The 23114-nt window shown below is 38.3% G+C and overlaps 1 protein-coding gene across 1 annotated transcript in view; it reads left to right on the forward strand.

Annotated features, from left to right (window-relative positions):
- Positions 1-11713, forward strand: part of GYPC (glycophorin C (Gerbich blood group)) — a 29443-nt gene extending 17730 nt beyond the window's left edge. The window contains exons 2-3 of the mRNA XM_057364767.1: positions 7616-7666; positions 10403-11713. Of these exons, the coding sequence (XP_057220750.1) occupies positions 7616-7666; positions 10403-10599 (248 nt within the window). The 3' untranslated portion in view covers positions 10600-11713. The remainder of the gene's footprint in view (positions 1-7615; positions 7667-10402) is intronic.
- Positions 11714-23114: the final 11401 nt, after the last annotated feature.

Here is a 23114-nt window from a genome sequence, read left to right on the forward strand (position 1 = left end):
TGTACATTACAAGTTGATTCATACCCCATTTGTCTCTCCTTTAATGAAAAAATTCCAGGTCAATTTATCTTCCCCAGGAAGATGTTGTACACGAGCTGGCTTTGATGGTTATAGAAGAAAAATGTAAGTGATGGCCTGGTTACATTAAAAGAGGGAAAAGTAAGGAACTTTTTGCAGTGGTATAACTATACACATGGAGCAGACAAAACAGGACACAACTTCTAAATTGCCACATGCAACATTTTTTTAAATAGTTTAAACCTTCTTTGTGTTGAGTACACAGGACACATTAAATGTCTGTTACCAGAGGGGACATGGCCCTACAAAAACCTCTCTCTAAGTACTGAGCTGAAAGGGAGCTTTAAGGTTGCAACCTTTATAGTTTTTCTAAGGAGGAATTGCCATTTGAATGCTCTTACTGGATGCACTTCATTGCCATCAGAATTGGTGGTATGTATTCAGCAACCCCAAAAAAGGGATTTAAAGTTTTCAGTGATTTCAAACTAAAAAAGAGTATGTGGTTCAACTGCTCAGACTGAAAGGGGAATTTGAGGCAGCTGTCAATTCTTTTGGGGGATGAATGGAAAAGTTAGCTTTTAAAAAAACAGTGTGTTTTATAKAACCCTTTAAAAGAAAATTTTCTTATCTTTTTAAATTTGATATGTATTTTTTTATTTCAAAATACAGAATATCTGTTAACGTATAAAAGATTCTTATTATTTTTGAACCTAAAATAATATCCCAGATTTCATTAACATTTTCCCGTTTTCCTTCTTATCATTAAAGTATATAATGATTACTTTTTGACAAGATGACTTTTAGTGTATCTCTCCATCTCTGATTTTCCCCAAGACCCAAGGGCAGTTCAGCTTCACTAAAGAAGGATAAATGTTATGAGCAAAGCCATTACTTCCCCAAACATTGTAAAACATCTTTTYTCTTATTTAATCCATAACATTCTAGAATGGTGAAAAAATATTTTGCTAACACTGTATACTAGAATCAAATGAGTACTATAATTATGTGAYAATCCTACCTAATTAAACTAATTTGATAATTGCTTTTTATCCTTACTATATTACAAAGTGTCAAAAATCTTGAACAGACCTTTGAATGAAACTGTACTTTGTCTGCTTAGAATGAATGGCAAAGTACTTGTTAGCTGGGATAGCAGGAGAATTGAGCCCTGAGCATTTTGTAGGTATTTTTAATCTGGATAATGTRGGTTATATTTGCAACACAGTCTGTTTACTTGCCCAAAAGAGCATGTGATTGTTGTTGTGATATGACACCATTATTGTCCTTATAATAATTTAGTATACAAGTGGCAGCCAAATTATTCTGTCTCTTTTCCAGATTGACAGATGAGAAACTGTTCCTTAATTTTGAAAGAACAGSCTTGATGTGTTTCATAGTCCAATGGGAGATGGTGATGACTTTTTCAGACGAATATGTCAAATTGATGGGTTCAGGCTGATGACCCTTCGGGATAAGGGATGCCAGCCCTGSCAGGGCACTGCACACTTACTGGCAAATATTAAAATAGGTAATGACTTTTTTTTTTAATTCAGAAAGGCCTCAGTGTGATGCATCTGATATTGTAACGGGCCAGAGAGCAGCTTGAGCAATTAACATATTTCTAACATGAAGTTTTCAGAAGTTTGTTCGACTCATTTTTACAGATGCAGCTGCAGCGAACCAGTTCTAACTATAGCTTGTAAATTAAATCAGTGTGCTAAGGTTAATAGATTAATGATTTTCTCATGAATGCAGCGTGTGGCAAGGCACAAATATAAACCAAAGGGCAAGGAGGACATACCACAGTTGCATAAACAATGGAGGTGTTWAGACTTCATTAGTTCTTCCTACTAAATGTGTGGTAAGAAAAGTCTTGCATCAGTGAAGACAGCAGGGACACTATTAGRATCTGGTTTTCCAGACAAGAGGAACAATGACTGCAGAAGAGCATACAAGGAACAAAATGAGCCCCTGGGAAAGGAAYAGTTATGATAAATACATTTTTATATACAGAATATTAAAAAAAATAAATTGCAATAATTATAGTAAAGGTTTTTAACAAGTGCAAAAGCTTCCTGGTAGACTCCATATACTCCTCAGTGCTTTCAGAAGTTTATAATTGTTTTACTGAACCAAATCAAGTACCTTAGTATCATCTKCAGTGGAGGCAATTAGAACTTCACCTAATTTCTTTACACGAGAGGCAGTCTTCTTTTTAAATTACAACTTACTAAAAATAAGGCAAGATTAGGATGGTGCGTTGTGCTAAAAAAATAGACCAAAATGCACTAGACCTGTATTACTGAGTAAATTGTATTTCATTCATCTTGTACCTAAAGTTCTCTTTCAAATGTATGGAAGAGTAATCCTGAAGCAAATTCCATCTTCCAAATCCCATCTCTATTTGGCATGGATCATGAGCTGGATATCATTCAGTTTGAACATCTCCCATGTTTRCTGGGCATGCATGGATAGATAGTAGGAATGTTTAGGGCAAAACCATCAAACAAAAGTCTTTGTTTAAAATTAAAATTCTAGAATTTTTTTTAATTTCTAGATTAAAATTCTGGAGACACCTTTCAGCCTACAGATACAGATCGCTCCCACACCACTTTCTGCAACCACCCACTCAGTATTTGGGGTGGTGCTGCAAAGCACATCCCTGGATACACTGAGATAAGGTTGGGCTGTTCCTCACCTGGAAAGTTCCATTAGCAACAGTTTTTCATAAAGAGATTAAGTGAGCTGATTAAAGATGGAATCTCCTTATGTATTTCCTAGTCTGCATTCCTAGGAAAGCCCTGAGAAGGAAATGACTGCCTTAAAGAGTTCAATCCATCATTCACAAGGATTGAACRAATTTCAAGCACTTCTTAAAGCAATGAACAGGCACATCAAGAGAGAAGATGGTTTGCCCAAGAAAGCATTGCTTGAGTGTAATTTAGCAGCCAAGGCTGTGTCTGGGATTGCAATTAGCAGTCAGCAATGGAGCATCRTGAAAAGATATGACTGGGGTTGCTAAGAATCAAAAAGCACAAACTTGTGGGTAGGAAAATCCTGAAAGACAGGAGCAGGAGTGGCTTTGAAACCTGCGTTGTCAAAGCTGCCTATCACACATAAATATCCATATACTCAGCCTGACAAACTCCAAAATGCAGGGTCCCCCACAGCTGCACGGGAATCATGGCACTGTGAGTTGTCATCTCAGGCTTTTCATTCTCTACTCAACACTGCCAGCTTTAGTCTGGAACTTTATCTTAGGAAATTGGAGAGACCTTCAGGAGTTTGGGGTAAGGTCTATGTTATTCCCCCAAGTTGCCCTTGTGGGTTGCATGGTGGAGATTTGGCAGTTGGCACCTGTAGATCGATTCTGTAGGATGATTCCTATGCATTCCTGTTAAATGTGGATCCCTTTAGAGGTATGAGTTTCCTTTCATGCTTTTTCTGTGTGTAAATCCATAGCAATCAAACATATACATGCTTAAATTGTTAACTAAAGTGCTGACTGCAGAGCAAATACCGTATATTTTTTTTTTGGAAATTATCAGGCAAAATGTCTGAAAATTAGGAAGTTTGAAGCTTTCTACAAGTTTATCCCAAGTCTATCCATTGATAACAGCCACAGAATTGCTTTAAAGTATTGTTTTATACGAGTAGCAAGATCTAAATTCTGAGCTTCCTGTGGTGAATGGGAGAAGGATTTTGGGGAATGAAYGTGCCCCTTCCCACTACCATGTAGTGAACAGCTTGTCAGTTGGAATGTCTTAACATGGTTAGACACTTGTAAAGTGGCTCACTGACAAGTCTTGCATCTTTCTCAGGATTCTCTGTGTTTTCCATAAAGGYCTGTTTATGGAAAAATCACAAAACCATGCCAAAACCTCAGTTTCCATCTACAAAGCACAAAGTCCTTGATATTGAAAAGAACAGCTGGAAAGTACTACTTAAATGAAGCTCAGATATATAAAAAAAAAAGTGTAAATAAATTTTTTTTTAATTAAATTCTTTTAAAGTCAGTGTCAGAATTTTGGGGCAGGAAACGATTTATGGTTTTTAGTGGTTCAGATCTGCAGTTTATAGAAAAAAAAGAAACCATTACAACTGTCAGAGAAGTGCACAGTAGAAGTAWGAGAGAACTGAACCTCAAGCCAAGATTTTCGCTGCTGGGCCTTCCTGCTTSAAACAAGTGTTCCTCAGCCAAAATGGAAGAGGGTGGGTTAAAACTAGGGGGAAAAAACTACTAAAATTCAAACAAATCAGGTTTTATTGGCAAATAGAACCWGGAGGAGGTAGTTTAACAAATTTACCAACAAATTTAGTAGGAAAATGTCCACTGGCCACGTTAAAACACAAGCCAGTTGTTCTGGTTTGCCACCTGTGAAGCACAAAGACAGAGATCTTCTTGCAGTATTTAAGTCAGGAATATTTCTGGGACTTTCAGAGGTTGCTGCCTTCTCAGCAGGATGTGATTGATGAGAATAAGAGGGGTAGCAATTGTCATTCTATTGCAAAAATTCCTTATCTGTAAGTTTATGAGCAAAACTGGCATTTGATGAATTTTAGGTCATGACATGAAGGCATTTCTTTCCCATCATTCTGGCTTTTAGAAACATACTTTTCAACAACAGACAATCAGATTTGTATGTTCTATTCTTGATTTAGTCAGCTCATTCTGATGGCCASAAATCTTATGAAAAACAAGTTTCCCCACAATCCTTTGATTTCTCTGTGTGTGATGGTAACCAGTGGCAGTAAATAACARTGTTTTAAACACTGTCAGGACCAGAATGTAGCTGGGCAAGGACCAGTTAASAGAGAGAGGAAGTTTTGCAAGGACAACTAACAACAGATAGCACATAAGATGTCCTTGAAACTGAGGGGAACAATCAAAACAGGTGCAACAGCAGCTATGAAAACACAGAGCTCTGAACACTCTGCGTGTGAAGAGCAGAATGAAGAAGGTACAAGATGGCCAGAGCCATTGCTGAGCTAAAAATTCCTTCAGTAAGCTTTCCTGCCTTAGAAAGTGAAGATTCAGTCCCATGTTAATTCCCTGTATTTCTCACACAGAATGAGTTTAGAGAGACCATGCTGAAATTCCTGGCCAAGAATGGATTCCCTTCTGGACARCAACTGCTGTCTCACTCCTGCTCAGGGAAGATGGTTTCATTCCATCACATGTGCCTTGCATGTTCTGCAGTCCTGTTTTAGAGGAGTGACACTGCTTGAACCTCAAACAGCACGGATACTTTCACACTGGCCTGCTATTGCTGTGAACCTCATGGCTGTTTTTGAACAATGTGAAATTTCAGACTGTGAGACAGGGATTGAAGGTGCCTCTGTCGTCTCCATCAGCATCATTCCAGAGCTGATCTGGGGAGCAGATCTTGGAAATTTCTGGTCATTGGTGGTAGGTGCAATGTTCTGGCACTCTGAATGATGTCTGGGAGGAGAGCRAGCCAAAAAGGGACACACAAAGGAGCAGTCAGGCCCTGGTGGTGGCAGTAAAATGGGGGCTGTGGCGAGTGAAGCCACACCATGGAGACAGCTGGCTGCTGAACAGCACAGCATTGCCAGCTGAACAGATCAGTGCCAGCTGCACCAGAGCTCAAGGCAAGCACAGCATTCTTTTGCAAACTTAGAAAGTACAGAATGGAAATCAAAACTTTTCTGCAAAGTGGTGGTGCTGTAATCCCTTATCAAAAAGCACCGTGATGGCAAGTACTAGAGATAAGGCACCTGCTTGTTATCTGAATCTGAGAGGCACCTGGGRAWKSCMRGKWARRRSMRRRRRTTACTCATAAACCTGTCTGTAATTAAAGGGATAATAATTTCATCTGGAATTTGGCAACAAGCTGTGTGGCTAGGGAAGCACTTTAGAATTCACACCTTCAAGTATTTGATTGCTGTAGAAGAGCCTGCTTTTTTGGCATGCAGCATGTATTGGGTGTGTGAAGAAATACAGAGCATTTTGACCTTGAGGCAATCAATCTCTTCTGAGCACGTGGGTTTTGAATGGACATAGATATAATTAGAATTTTTAAATTACACAAGGTGTGCCCAATCTTTCCATCAGTATGTAGATGGAAGAAAATGCGGGAAGGATCTCTGGGGGAGAGAAAAGCACTCCTACCTTCTATAAAAAGCACCTCCCATGTTTGAGAAGAGGTGGATCCTTTGAATCTCWGCTCTCCTCAGTTTGTTGCAAATCGATGTTAGAAACTGCACATGAACAAGGCAAAAACTGCTGATAGTGTTTTATTCTTGAATCATAGATACAGATGTAGCAAAAGGAGTCCCAGGTACCCACCATGGTGCCACTSTTGAGTAATAGAAGGGTTTGGAGTTATATTTTCACCTTTTCCATAGAACATTTCTATCTATTGCATTTACCAAAGGGAAATCTAAAAAAAAGAACCTCCCATRAAACTTTCTGTCTTGTTCAAAAATCAGTATCATTTAGAATTATATAAATARTAGAAAACTAAACAAAGAAGTGAGTGTCCTGTCATTAATGTAGCACAGAAAAACTTGAAAAAWTCAACACCCTCTCAGACATCCACAAAACTTAGGATTAGGTGGGCTGATAGTAGTGGCATGAAATAAAGAGCAGAAAACAATTTGGCATTTTATCCTGATCAACTAAGTGAAAGTTGGTGAAGAAATGTCTGTATGTTTTCACTTTTACTTAAGGTCTATATTAAAAAATTGAGAAATATCCTTACTGGTTTTTGAGATACTTTTTTATCTCCCCTTTAAAAAGCTTTGGCTATTCATTAGTTGTTTTGGATATTCTTATTAAGCACTATAATTAAGATCAAAGTGTAATTCAAATTTTAGCTGCTCTTTCAGCAGCTTACAACATTTCAGACCAGTTTCTTCCTTCTTGAAAAAACATGATCAGGTACTTCTTTTTTGCTTTTTAAATGTTAAAGGGTTTATTTTTTTTAATATATTATAATAAAAATTAATGCAATTTGATTTTTCAGTACTTACTTTTATATATCAAACTTCCTCTAAGTGTGGGCTATATTTTATTCTACACATGTGAGAGGCTTGCCTTGATTTCAAATGTAAACTTAAAAGAAATCAAATGCTAAGATTAAAAACAGGACATAGCAGATAAATAAATATTAATTGAAATCAATACACACAGATTAATTTGCATCAAATCAAGATGCAGACCATACTCTGAAGAGSCATAAATGGGAAAATAAATAGACTTCAACCTTTTTTTCCCCTAAACTACCTTTCTGAGAGTAATCATAGTACCTAAATGCTCTTAATTTAATCATTCACTGGAGGATGTTACAGGTAAGTGCTCATAATAAACAGTAGGTGTTTCCCTGAGGGCCATGAKAGTTTGCATAATGTGCTAGCTATTTATTTTCCAGTGTTACGGTGGCAGAAAGCTGTTACAGTGTGGCTAACTCTACTGTGAAGTTTCATAAATGTCTCCTGCTAACGAGAGATATTGATTAAGTTCTGAACCTTACAGGTTAAAATAATACAGCAGCGCCAGTACAGTCACTGCTGTTCCTATGATCCAATTCCTTTTTTTTTTAATTAACTTTTGTATGTTGTGTTTTGTTTGTAGATGGAGAAGTCGAGAGCCCCACAGCTGGAGCAGATGTGGCTGTTATTGGAGGTGAGTAGCAGATCGTACTAAGCWGTGCCATAAGAATTAAAACAGCAGGTTGGGTGATTTCTTGCATTTTGCACAACCCCTGCTTTGCTGACGAGACAACAGGAGCAGCGCAATTAGAGTTAATTAGGCCAGTGGGAAATCTGCTCCCAGAGGGGCTATTGGCAAGATAACGAGGTGAGATAATGAGCATAAACCCTACACCAGCAGTACCACCTCCATCCATTCCCCATTTTAGGACAAAATACCAAACAGTCCAGCAGAAACGTCAGTCTCTGATTTCCTTTATTATTCACTGGGTCAGACTTGTCCTTCAGTGCAGAACTGGTGTAGGGCCTTTGATTTGAGCGATGCTGGCTATACCAGCTGACCCTGTATTGTTACAGAATTCACCACACTCCATTTCCTGGTGTTYCATTAAAGCTCTCTCATGCATTTAAACTAAATACAGTTGTCAGAATAAATGAGCAAAGCTATGTTCACAGAGCGAGTCTGTCTTTTTATTTTTATTGTGTTTGTTCATTTCCATGCTAACACACTAATTTCAGTCATTCACAAGGGGCTATACCAATCATTAGTGCAAATTGGTGAGGTTCTGCTATATTTCCCTCAGGTCCCATCTCCTGTAACTTTAATTTCAGCTTTCTATGAACAAGTAGCTGGTAAATTGATTTGTACCAAGTCCCTTAGGCTTATTAATATTGTGSTACATCTAAAGCCTATTAGAGCCTCTTGTGTCAAGGGATACCAGTGAGGTCCTAAAAATTGATGAAGCCCACACTGGAACCATGATATTATTTTAAACCTGAAGTTCTTTGTATAAGCAATTTCATTCCTGCTAGCAGTAACTTCACTTTCCAGAGCCAGGCACCGTGAAATCTGAAGGATAACATTAAGGTGTACCTTTTAAGGCAGAGTTACAATCTTTATTTATCCTACTAATATTCTGTCTGTTCCTATGTTTTCCTGCCAGTAGGGTATCCCCACTCAGTTTATGTTGCTGATAAAGCTAAAGCTTTGGAGATACCCACTCCTGCCACTTATCTTGAATATAAGATGCAGAAAATATATATTCTCTACGCAGCCATCATTGGCTCTGCACAGTAGGAGGCATTTCTAGGGAGCAATTCTTCTGACAGAATGTAGGAATTCACTTCTAGAAGACAATGACCACACACACCCACCCTTCACTGACAGCAAAGGAAACCCTARAAATGTTCTGTTCTAGTTCTTTTTATTGTGTATTTATTTAATGTTTGGTTTGTTCTTGGATTCATGTGAATATGGAATYAACTCAGTATCATGTACAGAATCACAGCAAAAGTGTTTATAAGCACATCCTGGATCCATGCAAAAAGTGTTTTAAAAATTATAAAATTCATACAAGTTGAATAAACTTCAAAATACTTAATTTATTGTCAGGATTTTTAAGTCAAGAATTTGACCTGTGAGGAAAGGGATAGATTGTACATTTTTTAACAATGGACTTGTCATGGACTTGTCATTCTTTGGAATTGTCAGGACTTGTCTCTTTTATGGGTTTCTACCTTCCACAATAGATAAGGAACTTGAATTTACTTTATTTCACTAGGCGTGCTTCCATTCACCGTTTAGTCCTGTGTGCATTGGAGTTATCTTTAGAATTTTTTTTGTCCAGTCAACACAAAGCTGAAAATAGCCTTWGTCCAGGAGACGAGATCTACCCAGAATCACCTTCTGCCAGGTGTCATTTCCAATTCATTACAATCAGACATTCTTAATTAGAGCACAGYATAAAATGGCAGCTTGTAAATACAAAGCAGTTCCAGCATCACACAGCTCCTGGTATTTGTTGAAAATCTGCTATGAAATACTCAGTGTCCTGACCATCTCCTGAAATTGAGAACACTTGAAAATACAGGGTTGGGTTGTTTACAAAAGAAACAGGATAAATATACTTCTTTTTTTTTTCCAAAGAAATAATCTGGTCTGTGGCCATTTAAGTTATTGTCTTCAGATTTTATATTTTTTTTTAGTAATCTGATTGTTAAAATGTTGATAATGAACTGGGAGCAATAGCTGGGTCACTCTGCTTGTACTTAAAGCGAGGATGTAGGGAAGCAGCCTGGCAGGTCACATAGCAGCCAGCCATAACTAATGCAGAAAATGCAAAACAGAGTAGAAAGCAGTGTATTAGCTGRTTGACCTGTGCTTTCCAATGTCTGTCTGCTGATGGATTATGTTATCAGCAGGCAAATAAGAATTCCTGAAGCATGCCATAAATGAAGTTTTATTTCCTAATGTCAGAAATAAAATCTCTGTSCAAGTGGTTCATTAAGAGTTCCACCAGATCACTTTTTGAGTATTCTACTCTGAAACCAGGACATAATCTGATCTTTATTCTAGAGAAAATAAATCAAAAAAATATTACCAAAAGGATAAAAAAACCTACTGGTTTTGCTTTATATTGTCTTATTTCTCCTCAAATTTGTAATGAACTTTTAGCTCCGATGTGTTCAACCAAATCAAGCCATTGATTTGAAAGAAAGMTGGTGAGAATTTGTCTTGTATTCCTGCAGTATCTATGTCCCATCTTGTTTTTTTTGCAATGCCAGGCTCTGTTCTGACTCTGGCCACTGCAAGCTCCTTATGGTACATGGGCTTTTCCCTACCAAGCAATTCAAGTTGTGAYKTCTGTCTGGTGAGACRCTTCTCMTGTTTTATTTCTGGTSATGCATTTAAGTGGTCTCTCCCCTSYAGGAGTGATTGCTGCCGTGGTGTTTGTGCTCATTTGCCTGCTGGTGGTGMTGGTGAGGTACATGTACCGGCACAAGGGCACCTACCACACCAACGAGGCCAAAGGAACCGAGTTCGCCGAAAGCGCCGACGCCGCTTTGAAAAATGACCCCGCTCTCCAGGAGGCAGTGGATGAGAGCAAAAAGGAATATTTCATCTGAAAGGCAAGGATTTCCATGGAGACTGCCCCAAAGGAATCAATCAGAAATGTAACATCTACAGAAGTACTAAGAGATGGATAATATGAGGATACAGGCGAGCATCCTAATTGAAAAGTATCTCTTTACTTTTTTTTTTTTTGTCACTGGGTTGTTTCTTTTCCTCAAGCAGTGAAGACCTAAATGCCAGATACTTGCCTGTTGATTTTATTATCAACACAGCTGGTCACAGTTGAAATCAATATCAGATAAGAAGAAACAAAATCTCAGTATGAGTGATACACCAAAACCAGATAAAGATAGCAAATGTCAAGCCTTGACATTTGGTGAAAATAGCAGATGCCAAAGGAAAACATCCTCTTAGAGTTAATGATGCATCCTATTCTGATATGATACAGAACTACCTGAAATTGAATTTCAAATGGTAACAGAACAAACATTAAACTAGATAAAGCTGATCTAGCTCCAACAAAAATAAATCTGTAGCTCAGATATCCCCCCATCTCCTTAAATGTGCATTTTTATTGGCACAGGGGAGTTTATTTTGTTTGTTTGGGGATTTACACTGGGATTTTTTTTTTTTTTTAATTTTTGAATTTTGTACATATATGAAAATCAAAGATACTTCAAAGAAATAAAACTCTTGGAAAACATGGAAAATGTTTTCCATGTAAGAATGTAAGAATGAAGGATTTATTACTGACTTYTTCTGCATGGCAGCTTGAGAACTGCAAAATGTTGGAATTTAAAATGTAGTATATAATAGTCAGTAGACTTACAAATGATTCCAATTAGTCAGTAGGTTCTCTGCATAYATGCATAAATAGATAGATATTAAAAGGTAAAGCATCCTGGTTTGAGCAGGCCTTTTGAAACAATGGAGCTCAGCTACRTTTTTTTCATGTAAAATATTTTTGCCTGAGTATTTATTTATTTATTTATTTTGCATTGGAAAATTCTCTGAGTGCCCACCAGCAGGATTGTGGATTTTTGCAGGGAGAGGAATTCAGTTCTGGTGCAGATACCAATACATCTTTCACAAACACAACCCTATGACTGTCACTATAAAAGAAGCTTTTTYATCTGCATCCCACTGGCTTGATTTCTCACTCTGTATATTCTTTGCATTGTGCTTGACAAGAGAATTACACCGAGCATCAATGCTTTATTATAAATAAATAAATAAATAGATTWTTCATGCTGGGTCACATGAAAAGCTCTAATGCCTCACCTAAGAATGGACGGTGATGAATTTCTTTACCCCAGTAAGTTGGCTGCCTAATTGAAGCCCAMAATTATCTCCAGAAATAGGATAATTGTTCCCTGCACCTGCTCATCCGCAGCTGTCATGGTGCCCTGGACTACTGAAAATAGAGCCAGAGAAATGCAAGATAAAAAACAAGATACTGATGAGCTCTGCTCAACTTGATATATTTTTCCCTGTGCTTTGATCTATATMTGTGTGCACATATATAAAACTCATSTACAGCTGTGCTTTCAAGAMATTGCTGCTSATCACTCRTGKTCACTTCTTGGCACCAAAGCTTGGAAAGCTCCTGGGCCCCTCCTGGGCTGCTCCTTCCTGACATTGGTCACAAAAAAGCTGTGAGAGATCTGAGCAAGACAAGACTCTGAGGACCCARCTGAAGAAATGAGATATTTTTGTCTTTCAATCACAATCTCTGTCCTTTCTCAGTACTTGAAGAAGATGGACTCTGGATTATTATTAGAATSCCAGTACCTTTGATTTTGAATCTTAAGTCTGCATTTTAACCAAAGAATGTGAAACTGGTGCCAAATTTTGAGGAGAAGTTTTGTAATATACCATTGTACAACCATATTGTATTCTGTGGCTGGTGCAGTATAAAATGCACAAAACACAGCACTAGCAGAGCTCAAATATTTTGATATTATGCAYCTGGATGTCTCCTTCTTACACATTAATATTTTAATCCTTTTACTGCTTTTAAAATAGGAAATATTTTATTTCTCTAGGACAAGTGTTAGGAAAAAACACTGATCTTAACCATAAAACTGAGTTTATAAACCTGAAGACCCCTGACCCTCCAGTTCAATACAAATGGAAATATTTCCTCTGAGAAAAGGAAAACTGGGGTGAGTTGAGCTCTGCTGCATCTCCCCTGCACAGRGAGTGGGAACACCAAAGAACTTTCCTCCAGCACCAGCAGGACCTGTGGAGGGCTATCAGCCTTGTGTTCCCTTTCAGACATCCAGAACCTGTAACGTTGTTATAACCGTTAAAGAAAATTGACTTTAGAGGAAATTGTGGTGGACATAAGGAGTAAATTCCTGCCTCTCTTCCCAGTCATGAAATACTGGCTTTTGCAACTCAAGGCTGCAGATTTTAATTGGGCACCCRTGTCATACCTGATACACACAGGAACCTGACTTAAAGTCTCTTTTGGTGTGGGTGTGAGTTTTTTAGTTATGAGGTACTTGGACAAAGTGCCACACTGGAATTATAGAGGCCAGATTTTCTGGTGCTACAGCATGAGTTCAGAGGAGCTCAGCCAATTCCCACCAGTTCAGACAAATTCAGACTTTGTGTCATTGCTCCCCTAAATGTGAACTGAATGCAGCTTCTGGTTTCTGACTATATCTCTTCTTCATAGCTTAATTAAAGATCTTTATCCCATTTTCCCTATTTGTCTAGGCTGACAAACAGTCCAAGCATTCAGAAACAGCTTTGCTRTTGGTAACAAGCTGCTTTGAATTGTTGGGCAGCAGCAACTGTGGCATGAGCTGTGGTTTCAGTGAGTTTATTTCTTTACTTCTGGGTTTCAGGRGTTTGTGTATTTAGAAATTACCCAAGCACACTCAACAGAAAGAAGAAATGGTTTGTGGAGATTTTCTGTTTCTTTGTTTTCATCAGGAAAAGCTTGGCTTTTATAATGAAGAAAGCTCATGATATCTGGTGACTGGCAGACTCTGATGGCCTCTTCCTGCTGTTTTTTACTCATACAATAACTCTACTGTCTTGAGTCATTCAATTTAGTTGTCAAAAGAATGTATTACAAATTTCCTATAACTTTTACGAGTAATTAGCCAAACATTCTTCTGCAAGCAGCATGCTGTGCTAAAACAAACATTGTGTGCAGCGCTGAGACATCTCAATTGGCAGCCACATCTTTTCATCACTGATGGTTAAATGATTTTTATAATTTTCTTCCTAAATAGAATAATTGATGAAACAAATTCTTCTTCCSCCACGTTTTTATGTGGGGTCCCTCTAGTGCTGTGGCCTTTTGTCCTGCAGCTCTTTGGTGTCCCATCTCCTCAGCTGTGGCTGCTCTTCTTGTTTGCAGTCCCCCAGCTCCCATCTGGATCTCTGCTGCCTTCTCTGTGGCAAAGACTTAGCCATTTACTGATTTATTTATCTATTTTGAYCAATGAAGGTTCTCTACCCCTCTCTGCTAGCAAAGAAAATTTTTCTAAAAGGTTCCTGGTTCAGATTGCCGATCCCATGTCAAATTTGGGCAAACATGAGCAATCTAACCTAGACAAATTTACAGATTCATCACATACACCACATTTTTACAGACAACAGGTTTAAAAATAGCACTGCAAGTTGTGTACTTGTTAAATTTTTTGCTATGAATCTCCAGTGTTCATTAAACAAGGGAACATTGTGATGATCCCTCAAGCCACTTGATTTTGTCCTCATGCCTTTATGCCCTGTGAAAGCTTGTTGAATCCCACTTTGCATAGGAGGTCATAGGTCCACGTTTACAAGTATAAATAAGTCGTTTTACAATGATGTATGGGAAAGCAGTGTTCTAAAATTACCAACATTTGCTGAAGTTGGGAGACAGAAAAGAAATATGATCCTGTAGGAACACAGGACATTTTTTTAAGTTATATGGAAATGACAAGAATTAAACACAATATTTSTGGTGACATTGGTGAGCTTTAAGAGTGGGTTCATGAAGCTTTCAAATTCCCTCACTGATAAAAATAATCCCTTGCAAAGGGAAATTAATCTCCTTTTAAACCATTCTTTTTGTCAGTCTTTGAAAAGAGTTTTCACAGATTTAGTATTCTGACATTCTGCCTTTGCATCTGGAACTAAATTTCTTCTAATTTTATGAGAATAACTGACAGTCCTCCCCTGCACAAAAATGACTGCTTGCCCATCTCAGCCCCTGAAGCATCRTTACAGCTCAGCAGAGTGATTCTGTCCAAAAGAAATCAGTCCCAAATGTGTATCTGGCCAACCAGACCATGGACTCATTTTTTCTGGGGCTTGTGCTCTTTTGTTCCAGGTTTTCCCCAGGTCCAACATGCCATTGGCCATTAATACAGACTTGAGGAAAATTCGGTCACCACTTGTCAAGGAAAGGAGACACATGTACCAAATCACTTTGAGATACTATCARAAATTGGGCTATGGGATTTCTCAGAACACCAACTACAAATTTTCTCTTAAACCAGATCTAGGGATCACTGGGGGTACATCAGTACAGAGGAATGAAAAGGACTGTCTTCTTTCAACAAGGAATACTGACAAGGTGCTGAAACATTTAYAGTTCCTGGATAATCAGGAAGGGACTGAACTAGCTAAAGCCTGCAAAGAWCCCTCACAGAACAGAGGAAACACTGAGACAAGATGCTGAGAAAATCAGTAAAAAGGTACAGAGCAAAAGAAGGTAATCAAATGCCAGTAGGGATGGAGAGAAATTTTTCATTTAAAAAAAAACATATATATTCCTGTTTGGAGAAATCAAAGTGTATTTGCTCAGTGTAACTGCTGACAACAAATTTCTTTGAATTATATGAGAAGTTTTCTTTGAATTAAATGAGGTGTTTGGATTCCTTGTGTGTGTAAGTCCAATCAAAAAATGATGGTACATACACACCRAGTGAATGGTCACATTAAATGTATTAAAAGCTGTTTATTGCATTTTCTGAAATCTCTCCGTTCTTCAGATAAGAAAGCTTTGTATGTTTAGAAAGTGCAGAAGCCTCACAGCAGCAGTTCATTCAGGACAGAAAACTAAAGAATCCCTGAACAAGCAATGGGCACACATCTGATGTCTGGAAATTCGGGTGGTTAATAAAGGAACCTGACAATATTAAAATAAAACTTAAATGGTGAGCAAAAACTCCAACCATTTTACAAAGACGTTAAAAGTTTGTTGTAGCAGAGCTTCTTCTCTAGTTCAAGACAGTAATATTGTCAGTGACTGGAAATAAGGAATCCTCTTCTACGTGTCTATTCCCTGGGTGGTTGGGACAAAATCCCACTGAATTCAGCAGGACAAGCGTTTCACTGACTGTATTCATCCTTCCTGCAAAAAAAAAAACCTGTGTTTCCACCCATGTCAGAAAGAAACATATTAAAGTACAATCCATATAAGATTTGATCTTTCAGCATAACTTCATGCCTTCACACCTTTTTGGTTGTTTTGAGCTGTATGTATGATGGAAAATATCTGATACATTGTACTAAAGTCCATTTGGATTGCAGCATTGCTATGACAAGAATAAAGAGCATCCAAAACTTACTGCTGATTTTATGTTAAAGCTGACTATAATATTTGTATTTACCAAAGCTATTAATACACTGATGGTGTAAATCTACTATATTTTGAATTAAAAAAAAAGAAGTTAATACCTTTATAATTAAAATTGTAAATTTCAGCATTTAAAAGGCTTATCTCATATTTTTCTTCTTTTTCAAGCTATCATGAACTTTTTGAATCACCAATTATGTTGCTTTCAAAAGAATGTAGATCAAAAAGGAATAGTCAGCTAGAATTTTTCTTAATAGAGCATACAAACCCTAAAATATATACTGGTGGTATTTGCATTAAAAAGCAAGAGAARCTTCTGATAGATCTAAGAAGGAGTSAATCTTCAAATGAGAAGTCAAACAATTATTCTCTGAAGAAACATTACCCTGTGGCTGCTGGTGTGGACCTGTGCACTGCTCTGTGATCTAAGGCATGGTGCTTTTAAAAATTCTGGGCAGATTATAAACATCTAATGGCTGTTTGCTGTTGGATGACCTGCCTTCCACCCAGCCGGTACCAAATGTGAATGCTTCTGCTTTGTTCTTCATGTTTGCCATRCAATTTATCTTTTATCCTAATGCATCCTCAGTTAAAGAGCATTGAGAAGATTTCTGGTATAATAAATGTTGGAATAAAATCATGGAATCATTAAAGTTGAAAAAACCTGCAGGATTATCAACTCCAACACCTAACAGTCTTGCCACTGCCACCCCTTTTTTGAAAGATCACTCGTCTCAGAGAGAAAAAGTCTTTAAGGGTTGTATTACTGGCATTGAGGCATCATCAAAATGATACCTCAAAATAGTGAAAACCTGGAGGGGACCAGAAGGACCTGGATCACCTGAGTGTTAATATCTGCAAAGAAGCTGTTCCAATGGGCCTTTCATGTGCTGTAGGATTTTGATGTTTAGGATTGTTTGGAGGCCACCATCAGCCAGATGGCTCRTTAGCAATGTTCTGGTGATCAAGCAAAGATGAGCAAAGAGGAAATGAGAAGTGTTCTCTGCTGAAGACTACAGACTGGATCCTTTGTTATTTGCCAGCACACTGTGGAAATTGGGCACAAGCACATGGACCTGGGAAGGCAATGAGTTCTCCCCTGGTACTTTGGGAATGGCAGAAAGTGAATTCATGCTGTGTAAACAGCTTTATGTTTGTATTCAGGAGCAGCTTGGCCACAAAGGCAGGGGGAATTAACCCAACACCACCGATCTGTGCTTGTTCAAACTCAGCTGCAAGAAAGTCTGAGAGAAATCTCTTCTGACAGCTGAGTCAGAAAGCAGCAGGAATTGATGGTAGCCACTCGCTGTGAAGATCAAGCTGTGATTCTCACAAATATTTTATCACCACATAGCACAGAAAACCTCTCCATGAGATTCTCTGYACCTGCACACAGACAAGCAAAGTCCAAGCAGGATCTCCCGGTAAAAGCTGTTTTCTTGATATTTGTATCCAGGGGTTTACAAGCAGCTGGTATAAACTAACACAGACCCCTTCACTTCAATGCCATTCACTTCAGCTACTTCAACTCAAAAAAAACCCCCAAAATTCCAAAATAAAAACAAAACGCCAAAAACTCAACAGTGTAAATTTGTCAAGGGCCAATGAACATGCTGAAAAATGAGAACTGGATGAAGAGAAGTTATGAAAAGGCTTTAATCCAACACTTAGAACTAAGTGCACTTTTTGTTTGGTTTCCAGGAAAAATTAATGTTGCAATAGGTAAACTGGAGAATGAAAATGACCTTAAACACRGCAAAAAAACGGCATCTTTGAAAGCAGAGGGTTCTGATCCGTTCTAAATTATGTTGGCAGAGTCTTAATTTTGCAGAACTGATGGCTTTTGTTTTATCTCCTCAGCACAGTTAATCTGACAATGTGCARCTGTAATTATAAGCCAAGGCAAACTTGTATGCATTCTAGGGAGAGTATTTTTTTGACAGGAAAAAAAAAAGGAAGAAATGTGCTATTGTGCATTAATGACTTCATTAAACAAAATTTTCAGGATTTTGTGATGGAGGAMTGAAATGATGGGCAAGAATTATCTTCTTCAAACATCTGGGAGCAGAGCACAGCTGGCTCTCTACTGGAGCTTGGCACTCAGCAGGCTACGAGACGTACTTCAGTACATAAGAGAGGCTCTTATAAAGCTGAATCATTTGGGCAATTAACACTCAAAGCAATTTTCACACAAGCCCTTGATATATGAAATTTGAGTTTTCCATAAGTGACAGGCAGGCAGTATGCAGACAGTGCCAGCTTTGCTGTAGCACTTCAAGGTTTATGAGGGGGAAAATGCGTTCAGAGATGGAAGGTGCTTTAAACAAGTTTTTCTGCTCATTTGGAAAGGAAGACTTACTGGCAGTGTTTTACTGTTATGGGGCTGTCTAAAGYTGGTTACCTTCCAGATCAAGGGAAAAAATTTGAAAGTTTTATGTCACAAGTGTAGAATGTCTTAGAGGACCAAAACAAAAAGTTTAATTGATTTTTCACCTCTTGCACAAAATCTTGCATTGGGTGTAAGCAGCATARTCTCTCTTAAGAAGTCAATTTTTCACATTTTCTGTAGAGAGCAACAGCATAAGTTAGTGGCAAGAAATTGAAACCGATGAGGAAAAAATATGGATTTTATRAGTGCAATTACTTTTGATCAAAATTCCTGGAAAGACATTGATTTAGAAAAAAATATATTTTAAAAAGTCAACTAAATTTAAGCTTCCCATTGCTGTTCAAAGGCCACATATAGTATAGTTCCTGACTTAGAATTCCCAGCGAGCTGGGAGCTGACTGATGGATCTCTCATGCTTCAAGTGGTTAAGTCCTGCTCATACAGCAGCCAGGAGTTACCTGGAGGAAAGCAGGAAAGGAGGGTAAAACTTGGAGTTAGTCACAGACAACATTAGAAATAGAAAATAGAATTTGTTCTCCCATCATACATAACCCAAGCACTTTGCAAAGTAAAGCTATCACCCTTAAATTTAAAGCACAAAATAAGAGGAAAATCAACATTCTCCTCCCATGCMTTCCGATCTGTGAACTGCAAGTGAAGGTCCAATGTTCACCAAATTAGTTTTGTTTCTTTTCAAATTATTTGGTTATTTTTTCTTTTTCTTTTCCCTTCTTTTTAATTAAGTGCAGGACTGGGTGAAATAGAACCCAGAAGAATACTCTAAATTTTGCTGCTCCCTTGGTTCTGCAGAGTAGTGATTTCAGGTACTCTTTGAACTGGAATATAGTGATTTAGTAGCAGCACAAGGAAGGTTATTTAGAAGACAAAGTTACATAGAGCAGTTGCAGACCACTGTCCTGCTCTTAAACTATCAGCTGGTTTTGATAAAGCTGCTCAATTTCCACAGAGATAACTGAGAACAGACTCTGCCTGAAGRCCCCTGACTTGATTAGAGTTTTTAAGCCAGAGTTGAACCCTATCTTCAGAAGCAGCCTTCCTATCCGTAACTGTTTCCTAGCAAGAAACAGAGATACACAGCTGGATCCTTTAGACCTAACAGAAAATTGAACAGAGGGGCATTCAAGGGGTAAACCTCTGCACTTGAGGTGTCTCAGGAAGCCTGGATTTACTCACCAGTAGGGTCAATACCAAAGACTTTATTTATGCATTGCTGCCAAGAATGACAATAGCACTTTGCCATTAAGTGCCTCAAACTCATTTCGCCTAAACTCATATTCCACCAAAGCTATTTTAGGCTTCAATGARCAGAAGCATTTTATCAATGACTCAGAACTCCCAGCACTCCCTGCTTCTTAACACTGACTCAATTGCTGCACACCTGGACTTCATTCCCCAAAATACTGCTATTATCCTAGAGTCACGAATCCTAGCAGTCACCCAGGGTTTGCAATCTAACACAGCAACTAKGTGCAGTTAACTTTCTGTGATGACTTCCACTAGGGAGCAAATCCTCTCTGATTTAGCAAATAGTCACAGCTGGTAAAAAAGATTTTATAGGGAAGTTTTTCAGTCATCCTCTGATTTGACTAGAGGGAGCAAAACAGCATGGGTTTCATTTGGGTTTCAGAATGTATTTGTAGCCAAAGATGAAGTATGGAGAAAAGTTTGAGGGAAGAAACACTGCAATGTGAAAATACAGTGATGTTTAGTGATAAAATAGCTCTTCCTGGAGAGCAGGATACTCTGAATTAAAAGAACAGGCCATATTTCTGCATAATTCTCTGTGGCTTTTCTATGTAAGGCTGATTTTCTGGCAGACCAGGATACTCAGAAGGGAAGCAACTTCTTCCCCCTCCTCTCCCTGCTCACCTCAGTCAGTGAGGAGTGGAATTTTTAGTCAGAACTCAGCATTGCACCATTCCCCTCTGCTGGACATGCCTCTCTGCCCTTCTCTCCTRTTTTTACCCTGCTACCACCCTCTTGGTTTTGTCCTGCCCTTGTTTCTTTTCTGCTAGAGGAATTGCTTCCCAGCAGTGAATACTGTTTCCCTGTGTGRTGAGCTTTTCTTTCAGCTGATTTTGTCTTTATCTGATTCAGGCTTACAAATCTCTCCCACCTTCCTTGTAGTGATGTCCCAGTAAAATTCAGAAGCAGCAGAGGCTGACTCTGGTGTTATAGGGAATGTGTGCAGCTCTGTACTGGAACAGGACAAAGGTCCATGTAACCTCAAACCTTTACCAGCTGCAGTTATATAAAGAAAGGCTACAAGAACAGAGGGACCTTACAGTTCAATTTCTCTAAAATGTACTCTGAATATTGATAGTTTAGAGATTTCATGTATCAGAAGAAGGGGGTGTTCTCAGATTGCAGGGATTTTCCTTCATTAATTTATAGGTTATATTTTGAATTAACATAATTCTTTTCTGTGTCACAGACATGCTGAAGCAAGAAGCTGCACAACTTTATTTATTTAATAAAGCAATACTTTCTTTTCTTTGTTCTGAACCTGTTCCTGACAGTTTCTCWGCAGACTCCTGACAGTCTTTGCATCAGAACAGATGACCATGAGTTATTTTCATTAGCTTCCTTGGTGGCCCTTATGTCTCTTGGAAGCCCTGTCCACCTTCTGTGCAGCTATTTAAGACAGCAGCAGTAACATGATCTATYTTGTGTGAGGAATACTACAGCAGCACTTCCAAAAAATGTAAAATTAGCTGGAAAGTTACATTCTTTAGGTTTTTTGTATTGCTCTCAACTTGTGTTAAAYGAGTCTTTTAAAGCTTGACACCTATTCTCTGCATAATACAGTCAGCAAGACACTGCCTTTGTGGCAGCAGCTTTATTCAAGATAATACTCTGCAATCCATGCCTCCTATGCAACAGCATTTTAATTCTCATGTTATTATAGACCACTAGAGGGTTTTCAGGTTGTCTTGAYATAGTTKATATAGTTTTGATAGTTAAAAAAAAAAAAAACAAAGATAGAAAATAATGAAAAAGGAGAATTAGCTTTCAAACTTTATAGTAAAGCAATTCTCCTCCCCAGACAATGAACAATTTCATCAAAACTCATTGGACTGAACTTGGATAATTTGCAAGGCAAAGTACTGATGGATACATAAGAGACTTGAGACCTAAATTTGGCTTATTTTGGATGGACTGAGTTGTGGTATCCAGATAAATCAGTGGCAGGAGTTTCTGCTTGCACAAAACAGCTGCAGGTGGGGTAAATCCAGTCATGGAGGTAGAATATTTCTCACTAGCTGACAGCACAGGAACATTATCAGAATGTTTCACCCATCAGAGTTTCACACATCACTCTCCAGTTTCTTTTYACAATCACAGAGCTATTCTTTACCAAGGTTAGATAGAACTTCTCTTGTCTTTTCATGAAACATGAACCAGCTCTGCATTAGAACCAGGRAATTACAAGCCTGTAGAGGTCCTAGACCACCTTCCTTTGGGGTATCACATCAGTGAGCTGGAAGTCAATACAGAATTGCTCCCCATCAGTGATTTGATGAATAAAGATCAAATAAGGGTGGTTACAGATTTTACTTTGAAAGTGTGGTCCATCTAACAAAGTGCATTTTTAGTAAGTGAAATGTAATATTACTGACCTAAGAAAGTGTGGAACAGAACGCTGGTAACCAATATGACATATTTATAGTTCATAACAAAGAAACAGCTCAACATGCTTTGTAATGGGGATAGAGTGGGTGACCAAACACTTGCCTTGGATGCACCAACAATCAAGCACTGCAATGATTTTTTTCCCCCATTTGGCACTGCTCACTTGATGCTTACACATTTCCTGCATACTGGAATGACATGTCCAGTTCTGGTGTTGACATTTTAAAGAGGATGTTGAAAAACTACRGGGTGTGTAGGGAGGAGTCACAAACATAGCTCAAGGGATGGAGAAAAATATTTATGGGGAGCGAATTTGATGTTATGTCAAAGAGGACTTGAGACGAGCATGATTAGTGTATTAGTAACCTTCCTCAWGAGAAAACAGAATATACAAAATCGTCTTTTAATTTTGCAGAGAAAGACATAACAAAATTTATAGAAATTGAAATTGAGTAAATTCATATTAAACATTTTTAATGAGTGTGATTAACCACTGAAATACACAGAATTGGAGCATAGTGAGTTCTTGCCCTCTGTGCCTGTGTCTGTGCTAATACTTTAAAAAAAAGGCCAGTCTCTCCTCAGCAAAGTTATAATCTTTCTGCCTAGATGTGGGTTTAAATGGATCACAGTCACACTTTTATGGATTCAGGTCAAGACCGGCTGTCTTACACATTTCTGAAGCAATATGTAAGCCAAAGCACAGAACAGGCTGTTGGACTCCATCCAGGAATTAAACTGTGTGATCGACTGGCTGAGCACTTGGTCTTTTCCATCCAAGGGTCATGTTTTGGTTTGCAGATCCACAAATCTACAATGCCTTCCCTGTTTGCAAAATGTCTTGAAAACCCACACCTGCCCAAAGCAAATCTGCTTGCAAAAATCACTTMCCTTCACAGAGGATGCACCCAGCATTACAGCCAAGCCTCATGAATGAGTGA

Source organism: Malurus melanocephalus, unplaced genomic scaffold, assembly GCF_030028575.1.
Source record: "Malurus melanocephalus ecotype Western Australia unplaced genomic scaffold, MMel_1.1 scaffold_42, whole genome shotgun sequence".
Taxonomy (NCBI): Eukaryota; Metazoa; Chordata; class Aves; order Passeriformes; family Maluridae; genus Malurus; species Malurus melanocephalus.